Source organism: Ciona intestinalis, chromosome 9 (assembly GCF_000224145.3).
Source record: "Ciona intestinalis chromosome 9, KH, whole genome shotgun sequence".
NCBI classification, from domain to species: domain Eukaryota; kingdom Metazoa; phylum Chordata; class Ascidiacea; order Phlebobranchia; family Cionidae; genus Ciona; species Ciona intestinalis.
This window is the reverse complement of record NC_020174.2, coordinates 694,362-710,899: the sequence shown is the minus strand read 5'-3', so window position 1 is coordinate 710,899 and position 16,538 is coordinate 694,362. Positions and strand designations below refer to the sequence as shown.

The following is a 16,538-nucleotide window of genomic DNA, read 5'->3' as shown; positions in this document are numbered from 1 at the left end:
GGGTTATCATAAACTGGTGTGAAGTGTCTCTAAAATGGGGGGTTATTTATAAACTGGTGTGAGTGTCTGTAAAATAGGGGGTTATTCATAAACTGGTGTGAAGTGTCTCTAAAATGGGGGGTTATTCATAAATGGGTGTTTTACCACATACGACTTTTACCATTGACCACATTTCGACACTATGTTACATCTTAAATGGAGAAATAATAAATTTCATCAACCAGTACCACGGTTAGTTTGTAGTATTGCTCTAATCTAGTGGTCACCAATGGGTTGTGCAAATTATGAGACATACATTAAAAAATACAGATCCTCAAAGTATTGAAGTGAAAGAAACAGAACACCCGTGTTATAACAACTGCTGTTTTCCCGTCACATAAGGATAAACAAGTTACAATCATTAGTTAAAATGCATAATTACAGGTTGAAATGACATTGTCGCACTTAACCTTTTTCCAGGGTCGTTGAGTTATGATCCGGACCAACTTTATCCAGACATTGCTGTTGCCAACATCTCTGAATATTTTTCGAACAACAACGAAACTACCATTGATTATAACTATGGTATTGGTTTGTTATTGTAAAATATTACAAGTTACAAAACATTTCCTTTACATTATTAATATACTATTATAAATAGGACAATATAATTGTCTGTTCCACATAAATGATACAATACTTTGCCTCTAACCCAAAAGTTATAAATTCAAGGCTTGTTGTTGCTACCATTGTGGGCATATTCTTTGTGTGCTTGAGCAAAACATCTAATGGTAATTTCTCCAACCCGGTGGTCACCAATCAGTTGTCTAAATTGTCAGTCCTTCAAAAAATCACCAACAAAGTTACATATGTGGTAACTAGTCAGTGGGCACGAGGTGTATGAAACAGAACACCTGTGTTATAACATTATAACCACCAAAGAATAAGCAAATTACGTCCATGGCTGCACCACTGACCACTTCATATGATCCAAAAATTACTGTTTTCTGACACAGATGGGGAATGCGGGACAAACTTGACAGCAAGATCTTATGCCCAAGCGTTTTATTCCCCTGATTGGCCCCTTGGTTACAGCAAAGGTTTGAGGTGTGAATGGAGCATTAATGCAGAACCTGGAGAAAGAGTTGAATTAACCTTTGAATATTACAACATGGAACTGTGCTGTGACCATATTAACGTAAGTGTTTGATTTGTTTAGCGCTGACACAATGGTTACCATACCTGTAACCCAGAGGTTGTGAGTTCAAGGCTTATAGCTGCTACTTCAAGATCTTCTAGATCTGTTTTTTGCAAACTTTTTTTAATTTTTTTTTATACAAATGTATAGTAAAAATTAAAAACAACTTACGCCAAAACTTTTTATAAATGCTTTGGCAATGGACCTGTTTCATTACTTATGTTTCTAATTTGCATGTAACGAGTAAACAAATCAGTCATATACTTTAAAACTTTCACCCATGTCCAAGTTTTCATGTCACTTTCGGGCGTACAAGGGTGTTTGGGGTAATGAGCCAAATATTGCCTAAATCCTAGGTCCTCAAGTACCTCTCTCGTGAAAGCGGCAGACATTAGAATATTAGAATATCATTATTGACCCACATGTTACTGGGATATATATGTGGTGTATGCAGAATACAGTTACATGTAAATACACACCTTTTCCATTCCCTACAGATATATGACGGGGATAATATAGAACAAATCAGTGGTGAAGGGACACAATATACACTTGTTTCAAGATCAAGAAATCTACGTATTGTGCTCACTACTACAAACCAAGATCTCGTTTATTCTTACTTCTTCTTCAATTCCAACCAATCCCAAAACACTTTATTTAGATTCAATGCAACCTATAAATGTAAGTAACAATTGGTATTTTTAAACATAATAGATATTAAACTATGTTAGATCAGGAGTTCTGATACCTTTTCGATGCAATGCATTTAGAAAAATTTGTTTGTCTGCCAATATTTTTTCTTTAACAACTTTATTATTAAACCAAAAACATTCAATCAGCGTTTAATAAATAAAACTGTAAAATACCTTTTTTTTCTTCCATAATATCTGGACATACAGCATAATATTTTTTCATACAAAGTTATCTATAAAAATAAAGTTTTATATAGTAATGTGGAGAGGATGGGACACCTTTAGTACATAATTTATTATTTAAATATTCTGATCATGTTTTAAACAATTACCAATATTCTATGAAAGTGATTTTATATATGATTTTATATTTCTTTGACTGTTCTTTTTTTACTGCCAATCAGTCGAGAAAATAGTTTGAAAAGGTGTCTCATCTTTCCCCAACTTACTATATGTATATGTTATAACAAACATGTACATAATATTTTAGCTATCAATGCAACTTCACTGGACATAACAACAACACCAATAACAACAACAACAGCAACAATAGCAACAATAACGACAGTGGACGACAGTGAAGACCAAACAATCTACCCTGGTATTTATGTTTAAAATATGAATAAGTTTCCCAAGACGTGGGCTTATTAACGTCTAGAAAAGTATGTTTAGTCATGGGTATGACGTTTACTATTATCATTATTACCCAATTTATCATTATTAACAACTTTTTATTCAAACAAAAACATTAAAATTACTCGTCATATTTTCCTTATATCAAATATTTATAAATGTAAACTTGAAAAACAAAAAGTGGTCAATATTGTTAATCTTAAATTACCAGACTGTGGGTGGCATTTTGCAACAAGACAACCACAAACAATGGACTTCTATTATAATTCCTGTGAATGGCAAATACTATCAAGCGTGGGAACCCAAGTTCAGTTGCAATTACACAACTACAACATGTCGTTGTGCTGCAGTGTTCTGCAAGTAAGTCTATTAATAATTTTTTTTAGAATTCAAGTTTAAGCTACAATATAAGCTATATTGTATAGTTCAGTCAATGTCCACAGTTATTTGAATGTTGAAAGGTTGTCTGCAAACAGGATACCCATAGGCGCCTAACATGGGTATGCACGGTATACATGTAAACCCTGAAAAAATCAGGGTACCAATGAATACTGAGTATAAATGCATAATCGATTTAATGTCTTAAATGCATGTCTTAAAATAAAGTAATATATCAGACTATTTTCCAATTGAAAGCCAATAATGTGACATCTAACAAATAACTTCAATAAAGTTCCGCATAAACAAAAATGTTTATATTTTGACCGGCATAAATTTTATCAGTACTCTGACTTTTTAAAACCCGATCAGAATACCTAAATTATAACCTTTTTTATTTTTTATTTATGTATGGCTGACAATTTGGACAACCTATCAGTGACCAGTAGGTTGGAGCAATTCATTTATTCATGTTCTAATAGGTTTATGAAGGCACCAATTTACTGGGTGAAGTTCGAGGACAGGGAAGAGGGGTGACCTTTACTTCAACAGGCACAAACTTAACTGTGAAGTTCAAATATTATCCAGATTTTTTTATTATTGCCACATACAAAGGTATTGTGCCTTAACATGAATCAATTTAACTATTTAACAATGTCAGTCAAAAAGAGATAGATTTTTAAAACTAATGTAAAAAAAGACAACTTTTAGTTTTAATGTGTAAAAAAACAGAAAGATTTACAGTAATAATGTAAAAAAAGAGATAGATTTTTAGAACCAATGTAAAAAGAACAGATTATTTTTTAAAACTAATGTAAAAAACGAATTAATTTTTAGCACTAATGTGAAAAACTGTAATATCTTGTTCAGAAATTGATTGCTCCTGTTCAAGTGATCAAACACCCGCACCAATGACAACAACAGACTTAAATGAAGCATGGAACTACAATGAAGAAACAACAACACCAGAACCAGTGATAACAACAGACCATCAAGGTTGCAAATTTATTAACAAATGTTTGAGACAATATGACTACATGATTACAGCATATTTTAATGAACACAGTTTCTCAAGCTTTCTTAGACCACGTGTCATCTTGAAATGCAATAGAATTTTACAACCAATTTTTGTGTTAATTATAATTACAAATGTCACATCCTCTTAGCATTAGTTACATTACGACTTAAACAGGCTTTACCATAATTTTAGCAAATTCTTTCGCATAGCAAAATATCAAAGTAAATTCAGAGGCCCAACATTAGGGGTAAAATTATTCAAAGTAAAACAGTTACACCTATTACACCTGTTACCTCTTTATATATAATATATATTATATAACTTTAATAACGGTTACCCTTATGCTCTTTTATTCTATAATTTTATTATTATTTCTTTTTTTCTCACAACACAACTTTCTCACAACCAGGACCTGCAAGAGAACCGCGACCATTAATACCTATTTTTACAAATGGTAAGAGACATATAAACATATAGGTTGCCTTTAGTCAAAGACACCTTTATTTAATTGGTACATTATCACCAGTTTACCAAGACTTATATACTTTATACAAAGTAACCTTAAGCTGTCTCAAGGAACATACATGTACATTTAATAAAATGTGGCAGCCAAATTTTATTTTTACTTAAAAACATTTCCTCTGACAAAAAGCACATTATTATTTTCCCTAGTTTTAGTCTGGCAGATCCTGTTTAAATGTAGTTTAATTCTGAAACCCAATAGTATGTTACTTGGTATTATTATAAGATTTACACTACCTGTTAAATTGAACATAAAACCTGGCCCTGTTACAGTTAACAAAAAACATTAAATCTGTCTATACACAGTCCCTGTATATGCATCCATTTCCCAAGCTTTCCTCAGGAAAAAAAAATAACAATGAACATCAATATATATATTTTTTATACAGGGAAATGTGGCTTCCATGTCCAAGCAAACAAGTCACGCCAGCAAATTAATTCACCCGGTTATGAATCCAACAGTTATTCCAACAATCTTGACTGTGAATGGATAATAACAACCAACCCCAAAAAACCTGTCCGACTTGTAATTGAGGATTTCTCAACAGAGTCTTGCTGTGATTATTTACAGGTCAATATTTTAACATAGGAGCTTCTGGAAATCAGGGTACAAAAGATGAATAAACTACCATGTTTTGAGCAACACTAATGTATTACAAACTACATATTCTAATGCATTTATTTTTACCAGATCCTAGATGGAAATACAGTAACAGATACTTTGCGAGGACTTTACCCCCATAGATCAGTATACACTTCTACAGATGGGATCTTAAAGCTTCGCTTTTATTCTGATGGATCTGTAGTTAGACAAGGTTTTATGGGAGTATTTTATGGTAAGAAGTTAAGAAAAAAAAAATATATAAATATTTGGCACAGGTGGTGAACAAACCAAAGCTTTAGGAAAAGGTGCAATCAAGTTATCGCTACTTTTGTATTTAATAATTGTAAATTTAGTGTTTTTGTTTTTTATTGAAAGTCCAAAATTTGATGCTGGTGTTTCAGCTTAATACATCCAGCGTGAGAAGCGGGCACCTGATTTTATGGTAACTTAAAATTAAAGTGTGTAAAAATATTTTAAATGTATGTAAATAGTTGTTGTACTTGTATCTCAAATTCTTAATGATAATAGTAATTAAAGTAGCGATATTCGTAATGACTTATTTAATGTTTAGAGGTCCAGACTCCTTCACCAAATGATGACAGAGAAACTACTCAATACATAAATGGTAATTTAAGTTGGTTTTAAAAGCTTGGTAGAGCTAAGTTGAAAAACATTTTAAATACAGAATCTAATGTTCTTCCTGTGTTAAAACACTTTAGCGATATTTATAAGTTTTTGCCTATGTCAATGCATTTTATTCAATTGGTTCACATTTGAGTTGGTCGCCTAGTCGCTTACTACATTGATTCCCAAAGCCATTTGGCTTCAATTTTTAAATTTTAAAATATATTTTAAAAAATTTGGTCACCAAAGTTTCGTTATTAATTTATGGGGCAAATATATAATTTTTTTGTTAAACTACCTACATTTTAGCTACTTGTGGGTTTAATGCAACAGCCAGCGCCACCCCACAAACACTAAATTCTCCTGGGTATCCTGAAAAGTACGAGAACAACATGTATTGTACATGGAGGCTTACAGCACAAGAAGGAAAGCAAGTTAAACTAACAGTGGGAAGATTCATTACAGAACGTGTTGATGTTCTTTCAGTAAGCAATTAAAAATTACACAAAACACAAAAGGGTTACACAGCCAATTTGAAATCTTCAATTTTCAAAGAAAAACATCACCTTGTATTATTGAACAGACAACTTAAAAATAAAAAACTTACAAGTCTTCAAAATTTAGACAATATTTTTTCACAACAGTCTATATCTAACTTTTCTTTCAATTAGATTGTTTAACTTGAAAAAAAATTAAACACAAATGGCTTGCTTGTTGGCTAGGCGTAGCAACCATGCTTATTTTTAACCATAAATATAAATTATGTTTTTAACTGTAAGCCTGCTTTTACAACTTTTGTTGTATCGTAATATCCTGTCTTTTCATTTTAAATATTTCTAAATTTACGCTACCGTAATTAAAGAGAAATATAAAGTTTTTAATAATATATTTTTTAGATTTATGATGGAAATACTTTAATCCAAACACTAAGTGGAACTCACCTTCAATGGCTTCAGCATTTTTATTCAACAACTAGGGAACTGATTGTTGTTTTCAGATCTAATCCTTATCTTACTTTCACTGGATTTAGTGCATCTTTTATAGGTAATTTAAACAATAGTACATAGTCTAATTCGGCAAAACGTTGAGCAAGAAACTTAAACATACAACACTGATTGCTGGGTATTTTAATTCCGTAATGAACAGAATCTGATCATGAACTTCGGCAAATCTTATTTTGCCAGAAACAGTAATGTTTATCTATTAATTTTAATACGTTTTATTGCTTTTACAGAAATTGATGAATAAGGTTTCACTACACAAAACTGACAGAGGATTATTTTTCTTATTTTATCATGTACAAAGCATATAATAAATTACTGCATCATAAAAATACGTTGCAAACGATTCGCTACGTCTAAAATAGCTACTACTTCGCACTCGTGCAGGCTTGCTATGTTTGAATTTGCGGGGGAAAGTAATGGTGGCGACAAAGAGCTAAATCTACGAAATTAATTGGGGATTATAATTACAGGTATTTAAAGTGAATTAATACACAGGATAATCAGCAGTTTGGCGAGTATCCAAGCTTGTCCATTTCCCTGGACAGTTGGCACATTGCACAAGGTAGGCACAAGCAGTTCATGACGTAATGATCGTCGCATATGCTTCCCTATAAGCAAAAGTAAACAAAGTGCTAAAACGTCTTGGCGAAAGACACACAAACCACAATGGTTGCACCATGTCATGTTTATTGTGGCGGCTAGGTTCGGTTTTAACGCCCCGAAAATAACTTTATTTATTTTACCCTATATATTACAGTATACCCTAAATAACTTTATCGTGGCAGTAAATAACCTATGGATGAATGAATGCTACTTATTTATTCTCGCGTGACAGGGCAGCGACAGTTATAACACGGTTGTTCTGATTCAGACAACTCATCTCCTCTTACTAGTCACCGCGTGTGCAACTTGGTCGACATTTTTTTTGGAGAGATTTTATGCATAGTCTGTAGCAAACCTGTATTCCGTGCGAAGCTCTAAACTTTGCCCGCATCGCTAAATGCCCGCCAGGCACACACCCATAACTGTAGCCGGAGCATCCAACACAACAGTTCTCCCCCATACGAGTAGAAATGCTAGCGTAATAGAAGCTTCCGAAGCAAAATGCACACATGCCTGGAAAGTATAATGAAAATGGATGGCTCACGCCGTGTAACATGAAATAAATGAAACTTATAGTAGGGTGGGAATGTTGGGACACATTTTAACTCTATTTTCTCGTCCAATGTGGTAGTAAACAATGAACTTTTAAAGAATTATATGCCCAAGACTTCCATAGACCGTTGTTAACTGTTTAAAACACGATCAGGATATTCGGATATTATGCGCCGAAGGTATCCCATCTTCCCCCATCCTACTATATGAACCTTTAGCATAAAATATCCAATGATATGATGGTTTTTTAAACAATTACCATTAACGGTCTATGGGAATCGTGAGAATTTGGTTTGACAATTCTTTGAATGTTCCTTGTTTACTTCTACCATATAAGGCGGGAAAATAGAATGAAAAGTCCCGCCTTCCCTCGTGCTACTATAAAGAGCCATTGTGTAAAATGACTTATAGTTCGGGAATAACTAAACACATATATTATGTTATAATATAATACTTACAGCTTTTCATATCACTACAACAGTCACATAGTCCACTACTCCAACCCCGCATAGGCGCGCCAATCACTTGGCTTGTTACAGCAGTGGTCATCACCACAGGGCCAGGCTGCTGTATGATGATTGGGTTCTGCAAGGCTGCAGGCTGGTAACTCACGTTCGGCTGCTGAGAACTTGGTGGATAGTAGTTTTCTTTCTATAAAGTTATCTTTACCCACTTTGAATGTGATTTTACACTATATGGGTGAGGTAAACCACGAAGAGGCATAGAATTGACGATTTAAATCAGCGAGCCTAGGATTTAAGCCAGGATTGGCCCATCACCCCAAAATATACAATACCGAAAATCAAATTATTAATTAGACTAACAAATATAAGGCAATTAGAAATGGCAGTCGTTAAAATCTGTTATAGATAAATCACTATACCGTATATTCCAACAGACGCTAAATTAGCGTTGATTGTTTAATACAGGACTATTAAATTTCGGATATTTCAGTTAACATATCCCATCTTACCCCACCGTACTATATACAGCATTAGGTACACTGTATACTTACACTCATGCTTGCTGTTTTATCTTGGTAATATAGATCGCCAAAATACGTTTAAACACTAAGCTACAGGTGTTTATAACGTCAAGATAATTTCTAAGATTGGATTTGTTATTTGCGAGCAAGTGAATATGCTACAACGTGTAAGTCAGGCAACGAATTAGTTATAGTAGGGTGGGGGAAGATGGGACGCCTGTTCAATTTTCTCGTCTAATTTGATAGTAAACAAAGAACTTCCAAGAAATTATATAACCGCATCCTCACGACTCCCATAGACCGTTGTTAATTGTTTAAAACACGATCAGGATATTTTGATATTATGTGCTAAAGGTGTCCCATCTTTCCCCACCGTACTATATAATAAAACTATATTCTTAATGTATTAAAAACTTTAGTTTGTCTCTTCGATTACAGCAAAAAATAGGTTAAACGAGAAGTAAGGATATAACGACAACACATTAGTCGTTAAAACAACTTTTTGAATAAAACACATCGCATTTAATTTGAAGAAAAATAAACGCGCAGTCAAACAACGAACCTATTATGTTTAATTATTTTAAGTTAAACTAACGAAAATAAAAGTAGTCAAAAAGACGCGACCCATTCAAAAGCTATGCAGTATAACTACATTATACAGAAGTCACTTCAGTATGCAATAACTATACGTCCAAACCCTCAGTCCCAAAACGAGACTAAAGTAGATTGGCTCGAAGTAAATATTTTTCACTATGAGATTTTGCTAACACCTTCAAGTTATATTTAAGATCGGCTTGTTAACGGTAGTTGTGAATTTAAAATTGCACCCCTATGTTTGCACAATGTATATATATATTGGAAACGTAATATGTTTTTTACGGCGGCAGGCATACTGTAAAGCAAACACTTTATAAGACAGTTTTTGAAGCAGACGCCTGTAACACTTTATGGGCGTATTGTACAACATAATAGCATAAAGTGAGGAATTTGCCTAAGCTATAACTAACCCCCCAAACGTGTAATAAAACACACCCTATATTCTTCATATTTCAATAGCGCTTTCACTTGGCTTCTAAAATTCAAATTAAACCATTCAAATAATTTGCAATACCGTAACCAGTCTAATTTAAAATATGCTTAAAAGAGGCACATATTAAGGGCATATTTTATTTTTAACGGAGTGTTAATTAAATGTAATAAACCAAGGTGGGAACAATCTACGTTGTTGGAAAAAATAAGCGGCCAACGTGGTTTGTGTCGTCACAATAAGAATAATTGACGTAATTAACCTGTAATAAACCATGGTGGGAACAATCTACGTTGTTGGAAAAAATAAGCGGCCAACGTGGTTTGTGTCGTCACAATAAGAATAACTGACGTCATGAACCGAAAACAAAAATTGATTTTACGTTTCAAATGAATGAGTTTATTAAAATCTGCTCTGGTTAGTTTTATTTTACGTTGATGTTGTTATACTCGTTTGAAACCGAACAGGGCAAGACTTGGCATATCAAACTGCTGATATAATCCATTTGTAAGGTTACTAAAGCTGACAAGAGCCCCGTTCTGAACTTCTAGATTACGTTGGCCAATCGTGCAGGGGAATTCCCCACCTACGTCAGAGACAAAGTCTTAAAAAAACTTATATAAAATGAAACACCTATGAATGAAACTTATTTATCCTGGCGTGTATTATCCAAGGCCACTTAACCAATAGCCATAAACACGTAAACTCTGGATCAGAGGCATGCATACTAACTGCCGTGCCTCTGTTTAAACATAGGATAAACATGACTACATGGTACAGAGTTCAAAACCGGTCAAGCTAGGGAAGCTACCAGCATTTTTAACAAAATGCTTCACCCTGGGACTTCGCCCATACAGAATACAGTATTATTGTTGACTACAAAATATGAAACAGCATAAATTGCCATCTTACCAAGAAAAGTAAGCTTCAGATATCCATCGCTTATGAAACTTAAGCCAACAGTTTTGAATTGAGAATCTGGAACATCTGGATTGGTCATTTTTAAAGTTGATAATGAATGTGATGTCACTTCTGATGTCACATTCCATCTTTGCACATTGTCAATCTCATAAAGCCCGGTGTATTTGTGAACGTAACCTGGTGCTCCTGTCAACGCTACTGGGATTCTGTGGAAAAATATTCCAGCTTACGAGTTACCATGTATGTTACTTTGTGGGTGATTATTTCCATGTATGTTACTTTGTGGGTGATTATTTTTGGGAGATTTTTTATATATGGCTGAAAATTTAGACAACCCAATAAGAACCACTGGGTTAGAGCAATTTCCGTTAAGTGTCTTGCCCAAGGACACTAACGCCCTAACGCCAACATTGGTAGCAGCGACAAGGCCTGAACCCATTACCTCTGGGTTACAGACAGGCGCGCTAACCAGTTTGGCACCGGACACAGAATGAGGATTTAAGCTCAACCGATAACTTAGGTGGACATTACCACACAAAGATGTGTGAATGGTAACATGAGTAGGATGCGCAATAGTAAACCTATGTTAATACTAGGCCAATGTGTATAATTTTTCAAGCGATTTCTTTTTCCGTGGAGCGAGCAATTTAGAAAACCCTTTATTGACCAGATTGGAGCAATGTTCACTAAAAAAAACATAAATACATTGCTTACTTTCGTAAGATGCCCCGAAATGCTGGTATAATCTTCTCCATTACTTTAGCTGCAACATTCTCAGGTCTAGAACCACTCATTAGAATATTGAAGGACAATTTCATATCAGGGACTATTGTAAGAGTGGAGGAATAACCATAAATGTCTCCGTCCTTTTGGGCAACCTGGAATTACAATGCATAGTATAGTAATGTGTATCCTGTTGTAAGTTAACATATGTAAGTCAAAGTGTGTTTTGGGGACGATACGTGAATGGAAATGGCTTCAACTCATAAATTTTCAGTCATATGTCAAAAAAAGCAAAAAGAAATTGACCCAAAATAATTGCCTACAATATTTTTGTAACTTGTAAACGGACACAAGGTGTATAAAACAGAACACTGCTGTTATAATGACTGTCGTTCTTCCTTTACATAAATATAAATAAGTCTTATTTATTCAGCAACGATTCTACTTACCAGATATGAATTATGTTCATTCATCTCCCATGGGGAACCAGTTTGCTCGGCAATGTACCCAAACCCACACGTTGCTACTGGCTTAAACATTTCATTCAATGTATCATTGCTCAGTATTGGGTTATATTGCATGCCCATTAAGTTCATTGCAAGATATGCCAGGTCCTCTAAAATAAGATAAGTTAATACATATGATTTACTAGAGATATAGTAGGATGGGGAAATATAGAGCAACTTTTTATTTTGTTTCTTTATCCCATTCCATAGTAAAAAAAAAAACATTAAAACAATTTTTAAACCACATCCTCACAAGACCATTGGTATTTGTTTAAAACACATTCAGGATATTTGGATACTATGTGCTAAAGGTGTCCCATCTTCCCCTCACCCTAGCCTACTATATATTCCTGAAAGGAATAGTTATTATTCTGGTGTGTGATTTTTATATAAATATATTGTCTAACAGATAATTCACTATTCTACTGGCAAAAAATAAAGTTAAGTATATTAACACTTAGCATAATCGATCTCTGAGAAAAGTGTAAAAAAGTTTAAATTAATTCAAACAGCTAAAAATTTTTTTTTAGAAAAACCAGGGTCAACAAAAACCTGCTATGGGTGAAAAATACTTAGGAATCTTGAATAAAGTATGTCTGTTAAACTCACTACGACACTGATGAATAGTTTGACATAAAATGAGAGTTCATCAAAGTAATGTAGAAATTTGATCATGTTTAATTTATCAACATTTCACCTGCACTTGAATAATAGTTGCCCGCTGGTCTAAACCAGTTCAAGTCAACTAATGCAGCGACCGAACCATCAGGCATGTAACCTGTGGCCATCTTCTTCTCTACTTGCTTAGTTATTACAAAACCTAGGATTTAATATAGCTGTTGTTGTATAATAATAGGTGGTAATACTACACTGTTAAGTTTGTGAGTTAAAATAGCCATATTCTTATACAGCAGACACACATGGTGTATTCATACACTTCATACTCACTGTCGAGTTATGACATTGGTGTCTTCTTATACACCAGACACGCATGGTGTATTCATACACCGCATGCTCACTGTCGAGTTACAACATGGGTGTCTTCTTATACACCAGACACACATGGTGTATTTATACACCTTATGCTCACCGTCGAGTTACAACATGGGTGTCTTCTTATACACTGGACACACATGGTGTATTCATACACCTCATGCTCACTGTCGAGTTATGACATGGGTGTCTTATACACCAGACACACATGGTGTATTCATACACCGCATGCTCACTGTCGAGTTACAACATGGGTGTCTTCTTATACACCAGACACACATGGTGTATTTATACACCTTATGCTCACTGTCGAGTTACAACATGGGTGTCTTCTTATACACCAGACACACATGGTGTATTTATACACCTTATGCTCACCGTCGAGTTACAACATGGGTGTCTTCTTATACACTGGACACACATGGTGTATTCATACACCTCATGCTCACTGTCGAGTTATGGCATGGGTGTCTTCTTATACACCAGACACACATGGTGTATTCATACACCGCATGCTCACTGTCGAGTTACGACATGGGTGTCTTCTTATACACCAGACACACATGGTGTATTTATACACCTTATGCTCACCGTCGAGTTACAACATGGGTGTCTTCTTATACACTGGGCACACATGGTGTATTCATACACCTCATGCTCACTGTCGAGTTATGACATGGGTGTCTTATACACCAGACACACATGCTGTATTCATACACCTCATGCTCACTGTCGAGTTATGACATGGGTGTCTTCTTATACACCAGGCACACATGGTGTATTCATACATCTCATGCTCACTGTCGAGTTACAACATGGGTGTCTTCTTATACACCAGGCACACATGGTGTATTCATACATCTCATGCTCACTGTCGGGTAATACCATGGGTGTCTTCTTATACTCCAAACACACATGGTGTATTCATAAACCTCATGCTCACATTCAAGCTATAAAATGACCATTTACATATACACCTGTATTATTCATTCCAACTCTTTCCACCACATGTCTTTGACACCAACCCTCAAAGTTCTTATCAACCAAATACTTGTCAGAAAGAATATCCGCCAACAATGCGAATGCCATGTTACTGAAATTTACATAAACACAATAATCTTACAATACGTAGGGGTACTGGGCCAAACCTGGCCTCCATCCTAGGTCCCATTTACTATACTGTACTAAGGACCATAACCCAATAAAGCGGAAGAATGCCAATATATGCTTTTTTAACAGAATTATTTGTTTTTTTCTTTGCATCCTTACAAACTATAACATTGGTATTCACTTTTATTACTTTTAAACATATTGCATTGTTTTGGGAAAAAAGTTTTAAAATGACTGCTTTAAATTTGATCTTATACTTCAAAGCTGTAAGCAGAAGTTTCTGAAATCTAAAGTAAAAGCTATAAAATAAGGGAGTGAACAACAAACCTGTAATGGCATTTTGTTTTAGGCGGGAACACTAGTGATTGGTTGTTGAGATAATCAAGAGTTTCGTTCAAAGTTCCATTCCAATCAAAAAAATTCAACTTTGTGATGTCAAAAGGAAAGAAACTGTGACAACACAGAAGTCATTGTTAAGTCATTAATGTCCTAATTTGTGGAGGATGTTTTTACAATTTGAACAACAAATTACAGACCACTGGGTTGGAGCAATTGCCATTGCGACTTTTTAGATTTACAAAAACACATCCACAAGGATAAAGGAATTATTGTTGAGCCCACCGTATTACAGTACAAATCCAATTCCAAAATTTTAAAATCCTTATTAAAATTTAATCCAAGCTAAAACAAAGTACAGTCTTAACTTTTATTATTGAAAACAATAGACACATGTCAGCCGTATTTGTTCACAATGATATAAAACACAAACAAACCTTGGTAGTCCAGAGTATTGACTTGCCATGTCACGTAATGTAACTTTTTCCTCAGATTGCCGCAGGTATGGCCTTTTAATATTGAATCTTCCATTAATGGATCTAATGTCTGCGTTTAAATCTAACAACCCAGAATCTTTGAGCGAAAACAGTAGCAGAGTTGGGAAGAGTTTTGATACGCTTGCAATTCTGTAAATAGATGAATATAAATTGCTTTATCCTTGTGTGGCCAGAAAACAATGACAAGCCTTGAATCCTTTACCTCTGGGTTGGAGGCGGGCGTGCTAACTACTTTGCCAAATAACTGGTGTTAAATGAATTGTGTTTTTTATTTATATAGATGAAAAAAACAAAGTGCAAACAAATCAGCTTTTAAACACATACTCTTATACCAATGGTTCTAAAAATATAATTATGTTAAATGAATGAACATCTTCACTTATATAAATAAAAAAAATAAGGCTCATAAATACAGTAATTAAAATGCACAATCTTTAAATGCTGTAATTCCAAATCAGATAACGAAATATCTTTTAAAGCTTCAGTATATAAACAAGAGTCAATATATTAGGAACGTTTGCCTAACTGTGCCTCTAATAACGTTGTCTAAAAACCATTTGTTTATAAATGTTGGGGGCGCCCCACTAGGGGATTTTCAGTTGGTAACATATTCGGGACTTTCCCATTTCAAAGGTTTTTATATATTTAGATATCTGTGGTTCTAGTTTCTCTAAACTGTCTTTTGATACTTTGTATTTTTTATACCGTCAACCACGGTAATTTTCGATAGTTTTTTTTTGTGAAATACAGACTACCACAAAACGTAATAGACCTCGTTTAAGGATAGGAAACGGACCATCATTTTTTGCCATATTTTGTGTTTGGTTGAGTGACAACTTTGACATTTTTCGTTTGAGCTGCCCGTATTGCATATATAGTAGGATGGGGGAAGATGGGACACTTTTGACTGTATTTACTCGTACCATTTAGTAGTAAACAAAAAACATTCAAAGAATTATTAAACCGTATCCTCACGACTCCCATGGACCGGTGTTAACTGTTTAAAACACGATCAGGATATTTGATTATTTTGTGTTAAAGGTGTCCCATCTTCCCCCACCCTACTGTATAACAAATTAAAAAATCCCAAACCTGTATATTGTGTTTTCATTCGGTGGGACGTTTGTACTTTTATTTAATCTTCCGTAATTTCCCCTCCATATTATATGATCTCTATAAACCAGATTGGCAGAAATAGCAGGCCGTGTGACGTCATCAACCAAACTTTCGATGTTATCGGTGAGCCACGTGAGAAGCGGTTCTATGACGTCAGAATGATTTGCAAAATCTGCAAATTACATAAAACCACGATTAGACTTTTACCCAATAAATGAAAACAGCGCAACTTACTAATTTCTTGCGGTTCCGGGTGGTAGGGACAGTCATTAGTCTCTTCTGTCGTTGTATTTTCGTCAATGCGGATTTTATTGAGCGTTACAACAGCTTCGCATGTGAGTAAAGCTGCTAAGTAAAACAAGACGCAATATTTCATATTGTACATTCGAAAACTAAAGCTTCTATAATGCACGAAAATTGAAGCGCTTGAAAAACTCGTGACACAAAACAGTAATAGTAAACAATACGCACTGTCTGTTAGTTAATAAACGACTTGTTTGTGACGTAACACTCAAAC

At 34.5% G+C, this 16,538-nt stretch overlaps 2 protein-coding genes and 2 long non-coding RNA genes across 8 annotated transcripts in view; 1 reads left to right on the top strand and 3 right to left on the bottom strand.

The window, feature by feature from the left end:
* The window catches only part of LOC113474527, a 789-nt gene extending 270 nt beyond the window's left edge, over positions 1-519 (bottom strand). The window contains exon 1 of the long non-coding RNA XR_003396195.1: positions 450-519. This is a non-coding gene — a long non-coding RNA (uncharacterized LOC113474527). The remainder of the gene's footprint in view (positions 1-449) is intronic.
* Positions 1-7,069, top strand: part of LOC494381 (CUB and sushi domain-containing protein 1) — a 9,950-nt gene extending 2,881 nt beyond the window's left edge. Inside the window, exons 2-15 of the mRNA XM_009861320.3 lie at positions 460-564; positions 996-1,177; positions 1,675-1,858; positions 2,360-2,470; positions 2,714-2,862; positions 3,363-3,495; positions 3,751-3,876; positions 4,308-4,352; positions 4,810-4,991; positions 5,112-5,256; positions 5,596-5,649; positions 5,958-6,133; positions 6,545-6,692; positions 6,883-7,069. Coding sequence (XP_009859622.1) covers positions 460-564; positions 996-1,177; positions 1,675-1,858; positions 2,360-2,470; positions 2,714-2,862; positions 3,363-3,495; positions 3,751-3,876; positions 4,308-4,352; positions 4,810-4,991; positions 5,112-5,256; positions 5,596-5,649; positions 5,958-6,133; positions 6,545-6,692; positions 6,883-6,896 — 1,754 coding nt within the window. The 3' untranslated portion in view covers positions 6,897-7,069. The remainder of the gene's footprint in view (positions 1-459; positions 565-995; positions 1,178-1,674; positions 1,859-2,359; positions 2,471-2,713; positions 2,863-3,362; positions 3,496-3,750; positions 3,877-4,307; positions 4,353-4,809; positions 4,992-5,111; positions 5,257-5,595; positions 5,650-5,957; positions 6,134-6,544; positions 6,693-6,882) is intronic.
* On the bottom strand, positions 966-1,746 carry LOC113474525. The gene is made up of 3 exons (XR_003396193.1): positions 1,657-1,746; positions 1,222-1,280; positions 966-1,112 (listed from the first exon to the last, which is right to left on the bottom strand). It is a non-coding gene; the product is annotated as an uncharacterized LOC113474525 (long non-coding RNA).
* On the bottom strand, positions 6,842-16,418 carry LOC100181924 (putative beta-lactamase-like 1). 5 transcript variants are annotated; one of them, XR_003396168.1, is made up of 12 exons: positions 16,256-16,418; positions 15,998-16,193; positions 14,846-15,034; positions 14,400-14,522; positions 13,940-14,055; positions 12,667-12,789; positions 11,913-12,079; positions 11,455-11,618; positions 10,732-10,946; positions 8,266-8,458; positions 7,611-7,768; positions 6,842-7,260 (listed from the first exon to the last, which is right to left on the bottom strand). XR_003396168.1 is itself a non-coding variant. In XM_026835891.1 (12 exons), exons 1-12 carry the CDS (start codon positions 16,404-16,406, stop codon positions 7,153-7,155), a joined length of 1,899 nt encoding a protein of 632 aa, XP_026691692.1. In that variant the 5' UTR covers positions 16,407-16,418; the 3' UTR covers positions 6,842-7,152. The 5 variants fall into 5 exon arrangements, 4 of the variants coding, with proteins under 4 accessions (XP_026691692.1, XP_026691694.1, XP_026691693.1 ...); XM_026835891.1 differs by having other exon boundaries at positions 8,266-8,454; XM_026835893.1 differs by lacking the exons at positions 15,998-16,193; positions 16,256-16,418 and adding an exon at positions 15,108-15,605 and having other exon boundaries at positions 6,850-7,260; positions 8,266-8,454.
* Positions 16,419-16,538: the final 120 nt, after the last annotated feature.